The sequence below is a fragment of the Alosa sapidissima genome, chromosome 14, assembly GCF_018492685.1.
Source record: "Alosa sapidissima isolate fAloSap1 chromosome 14, fAloSap1.pri, whole genome shotgun sequence".
Classification (NCBI taxonomy): Eukaryota; Metazoa; Chordata; class Actinopteri; order Clupeiformes; family Clupeidae; genus Alosa; species Alosa sapidissima.
In genome coordinates this window covers 10656455-10664290 of record NC_055970.1, presented here as the reverse complement: position 1 = coordinate 10664290, position 7836 = coordinate 10656455, and the positions used below count along the sequence as shown (strand labels likewise).

The following is a 7836-nucleotide window of genomic DNA, read 5'->3' as shown; positions in this document are numbered from 1 at the left end:
AGAGTTCCGTGCAGACTGGCAGGTCTGCCCGGTAATCGTGGCGCGCTGACAGCTTTGCAATTAATTTGGTAATAAGAGCGGCGTTCGAGCCCGGCCCGGCCCCAGCGTGGGGAAAATAACACTTTTAATTGCTCCAGCCTGCAGGTGACTGACTCATACTGTAGGAGAGGGGAGAGGCTGAGCATGCCCACAGCCAGTCCCCCCCCCCCCCCCCTCTCTGTCTCACTCTCTCCCAGAGACCTCCGGTGCCTTATCACTCATCCCAGCCTCTCACAGGGGTCAATGACTAAAAGTACCAACCCCTCCAAGACACACACACACACACACACACACACACACACACACACACACACACACAAACACACACACACACACACACACCCACCCACACACACACACACAGACTTTAATCTCATGCTTCCCCTCCCCCTCTCTTTTCTCCCTCCAACTCCTGCTCACCTCCCCCAACATCTCTCTGATATACTTCCAGGTTGTGCCTTTTGTAGTCTGAAAACTTTAAAGATTTTTGAGGCCTCTGAACCTTCTCTCCTTCCCTCTCTCTCCCTCTTTCCCTCCCTCCTTCACTCTCTCTCTCTGTCGTATTGGTTCTCTCTGAACCCTGCTTGTCTCTGGCTCTCTCTGCAGGAGGGCGAGGTGGACTGCTGGCCGCTGGCCTGCCCCGTCCTGCCCTGCGAGTACACGGCGGTGTCGGAGGGGGAGTGCTGCCCGCGCTGTGTCACCGACCCCTGCCTGGCCGATAATGTGGCGTACGACATCAGACAGACGTGCCAGGACCCCGCTGGCATCACCCGTCTGAGCGGCGCCGTCTGGCGTTCGCCCAACGCGCCATGCACCATATGCAAGTGCAAGGTACGCCACCACCGTTGCTCCTCCTGCACCGCCGCTGTGTCACACACACACACACACACGCACATGCACACAAACACACAAACAAGCATACGCACACGCACACACACACGCACGCACGCACGCACGCACGCGCGCGCACATGCACAAACACACACACACACACACACACACACAAACACACAAACAAGCATACGCACACACACACACACACACACACAAACACACACACACACACACACACATACACACACACTGACACAAACATAAATCAGTTGCACAGGCGTACAGCTCACAGGAGTCCACAGAACACACTGTCAAACAGACCTGGAGCTCACAGAGTCCAGAAAAACGAGAGATCAGTCTCATAGAAGTCGTGCTCACAGAGTCTAACAAACACACGACTACTAAAGCCAATTTGACCTCCAAATCAGCTAACATGGGAGCTTTTGAACTGGGGAGCGCCAGGCTGTTTGAGTTCAGAGATTTCCCTCTCTCACTTTCCTCCATTTCCTCTCTGTGTCTCTGAGGCCAAAGCCTTCTGCTGCTTATTTACACCTTAGAAACACTTTAGGGTCTCGGCATAAATAATGTTGCAGTGTACGCTCCCATTACCTAAACACTTATTTACCAAACACAACAAATGCCTTAAAAACCTTACCAAACACATAAAAGCCTTTAAACTATTTATTTTCCAGAGACCTCTGTTGATCTTGTAGGATCAGTCGAGAAAAAAATGCCAGTCAGAATTAATTAGACTCCTTGATGCCTTAGTGGGGTATTGCATAAGCTGCAGTAATGAACATTTCAGTATAGAAACGTGTGCCGTAGTGTCCCTGTGAGCAGTGAGCTTTTCCTGCTAAACAAAGCCTAATGCAGCTCCGGTGACTGTCTCCTCCTCTGTGCCTAATAACATTTGATGGTTCCCATGGCAATTGAAAGTGAAATGCCCTGGGCGTGTTGTTTCCTGGAATGACAGTCTTTGTTCTCTGTCCTCTGCCTCCCCGCCCGCCTGCCTAGAATGGGAGCATCTGCTGCTCGGTGGAGTTGGACTGCCTCCAGAACAACTAGGCAGCACGTCAGAGTGATACCTCCTGCCCATGGACCAGTGAGATCATCCTGTCTCAAGAGCCACCCTTATCTTTTAGTCCTGTTTGCTTATTTATTTATTTATTTATTTATATATTTATTTTATTTATTTTCAGGTTTTTTTTTTTTTTAGTCCCTGGTATGGAACACATCAGAAGGACTGTCACACAGGCATCCACAGCAGGAGGGGAAGGGAGGAGTGGAGAGCTGCGTTATCAGAGGAAAGCTGCCAGCAGCCCACACACACTCAGTTTGTGTGTGTGTATGTGTGTGTGTGTATAACAATGTAAGGTCCCCACCAACCCATCCACCCAATCATCCAACCCCATCTCCGTGTGTGTGTGTGTGTCCTTCTCAGACTGTCCCTTCAGCTTTACAAAGCACCAACCGAAATGAAGCATGATTGCTCGACCATGAACTCACAAGATGGGTACAATTAACCAATTAAATCTCTCGCTTTTGTTTTCCGCTCTTTTGAAACTCTCTTTGCTATTGCTTTGCCATTTACATTCAGCTGCAAGAACACGACTTGGAGTCGAGCTGGATGTTTTGCACGTCGCAATCAGCACCACGGTTCTAAATGGCCCTCCTCTAAATTGTCTGGGGTCATTGATGCCATTTGTTGGCAGATAAAGACGCTACGGTGAGCGGTTAGCGGCCCGTGCAGAATAACAGATGAACCCTGTCCTTCCGGTGCGCTTCTCCTCGCACAGGTTCCTCTCATTCCCCATGCAGACGTGTTTTTAATAGAGCGACAAGGTCCCTTGATTTCCAAAGAGCATTAGCATGTCCCTGACTGATAACGGTGTGACTGCGCGGCGGAGAGAGAAAGCATAATTAAGGGCGCGTCATGCAGACACAGGCCTTCATATGCCAGCGGTTCACAAGGGGTCAGTCCTGTTTGCGTACCGGCAGACTTATTAGGAGGGAGAAGCGAGTGACCTCTGGCTTCCGCGCTGCCTCTTGCCTCCTCAAATCCTGTCCGCTCTATTATACGGCCGTGGCGCTGAGAAAAAACAAGCCATGAGAAACGCCACAGTGCAGTACGGTGTGTGTGTGTGATTGTGTGTGTGTGCGGCCTTCCCTCATGACATGCAGACAGGCTTCCATTTCTAGAAAGATCCATGTTAGCATTTGAAGTGCCACACTTGACGGCGCTTGGAAACGAACCTTACGTTGTCAGCTAATGTGATTGCTTTGTCTGTTCCTATGACCCCCATCACTCTGGCTGATTTGTTTTCTAATTCCCTCCGTCCACACTTGTGTGTATGATTAACCTGATGAGATATCTCCATATGTGCTGTACTACAGCAAGCGAAGAGGGAAGTGTTTTGTATGGCAGCAGAGCAATGTTGTTTTAACTGTTTTTGATATTGTCATGAAACTATTTGTGGTAGAAATGCACCACTGTGCGTATGCACGTTGTTTGTGTGTATGAATCTGTACGTATGTATGTTTGTATGTATGCATGTGTCTGTCTCGGACAAGGTGTGTTTGTGAGTATGTGTTTGTGTGTGTGTGGGTGTGTGTGTGGGTGTGTGTGTGCGTGCGCGCACACGTTTGTAAAATGTGTAGCATTTGCATAGCTAAACCCTTTGTGTATGATCTGTGCCCCAAAGCTTAAACAGCAATTGAACTCTTTGTTTTGCTAATAAATGTTAACTGAAATAAAAGAGCCGAAATCTATTTCAGTGTTGGAAACTCCTACTCCTCCTACTCCACATACTTTCGGGGGGCTCAACTCAAGTGTACATATACAGGGAAAGAAACCATGTCTACTTTTAGGAATCTGTCCCTGCAGAATAATATTCTGGTGGAGTGGTGTGGAGTAAGATGACCATCTTTTGATATTTCCTTGGATTGATGCTTTTTTTTTCTTAATGAGCTACATCGTTCTTATTCTAGATGAAAGATTTCTCTCCTTGTAAATAAGATGTAAAGCCTGGGTCTATGTAAAGTAAATAAAGCACTATGCGAACCATTTTGTCCTCTACACATTCTATAGGTATGTTTTTGTTTATCATTGACATCACTGCCATTGGCACCAATGATACTGTTTAGTTTGTTTATTTATGATTGCCTTAATCCATGATACTTTTCATTGTCTAAAGCTAAGGCCACACTACAACAGCAGGGAATGTGTGCAATGTCTTCACCCCCCCACCCACCCCCACATCAATCATTTAAAAGAGCTGGGTTATTTATTAGATGCAAGAGTTGAAATATAATGTATATTGTACAAATGTTTAAATTCTCTCTGTTGTTCTTATTTAAACAAAGTCGGATTTAAATGAATCAAAACACTACTTTTGTTCACCCACTCTGAACCCCCACCCACCCTTCCCCTTCAAATCACAGATTGTGTGACCTCACATATCCCCAATGTGCTTGTGTATGATTTGAATAGACCTCAAGGGACATGTGTCCATTTACATTGTTAATGCTCTTAACAAATTTCACATTCTTAATTGTACTTACAGGGTTAAGTGTCATGACTTGGAGACTGTGTCGTGTTAAGATTCTTCTGTACATTTCTCCATTAATAAATATTTTAGTTGTATACTTTCATGACTGAAATATTGATATCATTTTTGTAAAATATCACTGACATTAAAAAAAAACAGTTTTCACTGATTTTGCCAGTGCATTTGTCCAAGAAACGTTAGGATGCTGGGAGTGTTTTAATTCAGTGCAGTGCTTGAAAAGGCTGTGAAAAGTCTGTTTCCTGACAGAACACATCAGACACACAACTGAAAGCTTTACATCTGATGCATTATGAGTCAGTTATTCAGATTGGACATATATTTTGAAATATACCCAAGTGTCCATATAGACCCTTTCATGAGAGTTCCATTATCAGCATCATAGTTGGCCCCACAAGACTTCCTTTTTAACATTCCATGCTTTAAAGCAACACCAAATAACTTTTCCTCTGTCGCAGGCACTATTTGTTTATCCAGCACTGGCTTTGGAAATAACAATGTCCACAGACAAGGTAGAATATGTTGCATGATTTTATGAAAGTATGAGGTATTGCGACATCAGATACAAGTCACATTTGTAGTTTCTTATGTCTCATTCCATTGGACTACAGATCCGCTACCCGATCTGGTAAACTTACATAGTGCGGTTATAGCTGATAGAGGGCCGCGAAGTGAATGCAGTGCCGGTGCACCCAGTTACGAGTTGATGAACCACTGAAACGATTTTGGAAACATTATTTTAAGGTAGGAAAAACTCTTTGGTGTTGCTTTAATGCAGAGGAAGTAGATTGGGAACCAAATAGAATGTTCAAGCATTGTTTTTGTTTTTATTGTTGAAAGGGTCTATACATTGTTTGACGTTATGTTCAGATGCAATCTCTTTGAACAATGAAAAAAATCCTATAAGGGACTGTTCGTTATTTATAAACGGGGCCACCGGAGGGATTTTGAGTGCTTCGATCAAAAGCTGCATGACCCTCCCCTGCCGGCTAGAACATTTTCAACGATCCTCTTGCAGTATGCTATTTTCATAAAAGACATCACTCTCCCCGAACAATTGTTGATACCGCCCCCCCACGCTTTTCAGCGCTATGAAATCACATCGACTTTAGCTACCGTTCTAAAATCAACCTCTGCTTTCTGATCTTACACATCACACTTCACCAAGATGGTGACCATTTCAGTAGATTTACTCACTAACATTGTTGTGGAAACACAATAAGCATGGAAACTAAATGCACACTTCCTGCAACTGCATTAGCCTACTTGAAATAAGTTACTCATCTAGTAAGTATTCACATGAAATAAAACAATAAAACATTGAGACCATTCAACAAAGCACACTGGGTAATAACAAATTCAACACATGAACTTGTTGCTATGGACTCATCTCTAGGCATCCTCAGTCATTGTAAAGCTGCCGAAGCTGAACATTATCCATAACTCAAATTCTCAGACGAGCGTCAATTTGGGAGTTTGCTACACTCCTTCCTTCTCAAATGAATTGAAAAGGCCGTTTGCACAATTTCACAAATAATCACAGGGACCGAAAAATACCTAACATGCCAACTTTTTCCAGGTTTATCATTTTAACTTCTCCCCGCTGTCTTGCCGTTTTAATATTTTCCCGTTGAATAGCCTCCCATATTACTGTAATAGGCTACTCTCATAACATTAGTCCTGCATTCTGGCCTGTGTCTGTGTTGTCCTGTTGTTACCCCTTGCCCTTCCAGTGAAACAGATGTATTCAAATCATCGTTTTGCTTGCTTGAATGCGAACTCAGTGATGTTAACCTAGGCCTATCAAAGTTAACGACGTGGTTGTCGTGAGAGCACTATTCATTGGCGCTTGCAGTGTTATCGGCCGTAGGCTGTCTACGTGTGCACCTGCCAGGCTAGGCTACTCAGCTACGAGTAGACAAAGAATTCCCCCTGTATATTCACTCCAAGTTGGCCTACCATAACTTACCAACTCTACACTGTAGACCATAAACTGGCTATTTATATGACTAATGTATTTGTTCAACTTTATGAAGCAGAATTACGCACGGCTACTTGGAACGTAACACATTTGTGTTGGCAGGAGAGAGAATGACAGCGATTAACAAATTGCACTTGTTGCTGGTTACCAATAAATAGGGCCTACTATATATTTTTTGCAAACAACAAAAACAGAAAAGATGGAGACAGCAAAGCTAGAGATTGGCAGGAACAAGGTCAATTGATAGAAATGCTTGTCAAACGTAGGAGCTGGATGTGGATGAATGAAGCACAAGTATGCTTTATGTTAAGCATGCACACTGTTTAAAGTTAGGCTACACGGTAAACTACAAGTAAACCAAAGTTAAATTTAGCTTTTTTAGGGCTGGATAAAGTTGACCAAATGGATATAGGCTGTTATAGGCGTGAATAAAGTAGGCTACTTTGTTGCTTCAACACTTCCAACTAATGGGGACGAATGTTGACATTTTGCGTGAGAAACCCGGGAAATCTCCCTTATTTTCATTATTCAATGTTGACAGAGGAACGAAAGAGTACGTTATATGGCGACAGAAATCAACAATCAAACAAGCCACTTTGATTTTTTGCTGTTTTCATTAGGCTAATACAAAAGATGGGTGACCCCCCCCCCCCCCCTCCTAGACAAAAAAAAGTTAGGTGACCCTCCCCTCAACAAAGAATAAAAAGACATGACCCTCCCCTATTTTCCTCCGGTGGCCCCGTTTATAAATAACGAACAGTCCCTAATTAGAAATAAAAGACTCACTCTGTGTCTTTTCAAATAAAGTGCTCATGACATGTGCAGTATAGCCCACGTCTTTTGTTCTTAGTTGGTAGAGTTGTGAGTGGGTGGTAAAGGAAATTGTATTTGCTACTCTTAAAGGTCATTGTTTAATCCCCCAGTAGTCAGTAGTAGTGGATTTGAATAATTTATGAATATCTATAAACCTTTTTCTATGCAACCCCGAAAAGTTTTCACCAAATCACATTACTTTTGCACTGATGGTGACTCCATAGAAGGGATGCTTTTTTAGTGCAGTCATGTCCTGCCACACAAATCCTGACATGTAGCAAAGAGGTAGATCTGTTGGGATCATCATTGAGCATGCTGAACACTCATTTAAAAAGATTTATCTTTCCAGTAGCTTGCCTATTGCCATTTTGTCATCTTAATCCTCATAAGCTTTGTTGATACAGCTGATTTTGTAGTTGCATACCTTTTTTATGTAGCCTAATTATACTAATACTTTTCTAATTTTCCTTTTTTGCGCTTGTGGTTGGACTGAACCACGAGCACCGGGGGGAGAACACCAGCTGGGCCAGGCTAGATGGTGGACGAGAGCGCCGCCTGAAGTTGTTTGTGATTTTGACTCATTACTTTAGATATTAATAAATA

General features: G+C 43.7%; 1 protein-coding gene across 2 annotated transcripts in view; it reads left to right on the top strand.

The window, feature by feature from the left end:
• Positions 1-4524, top strand: part of LOC121681975 (protein kinase C-binding protein NELL1-like) — a 168626-nt gene extending 164102 nt beyond the window's left edge. For both annotated transcript variants that reach the window (XM_042061943.1, XM_042061944.1), the window contains 2 exons: positions 646-870; positions 1888-4524. In XM_042061943.1, the coding sequence (XP_041917877.1) occupies positions 646-870; positions 1888-1938 (276 nt within the window). In that variant the 3' untranslated portion in view covers positions 1939-4524. The remainder of the gene's footprint in view (positions 1-645; positions 871-1887) is intronic.
• The last annotated feature ends 3312 nt before the right edge of the window (positions 4525-7836 follow it).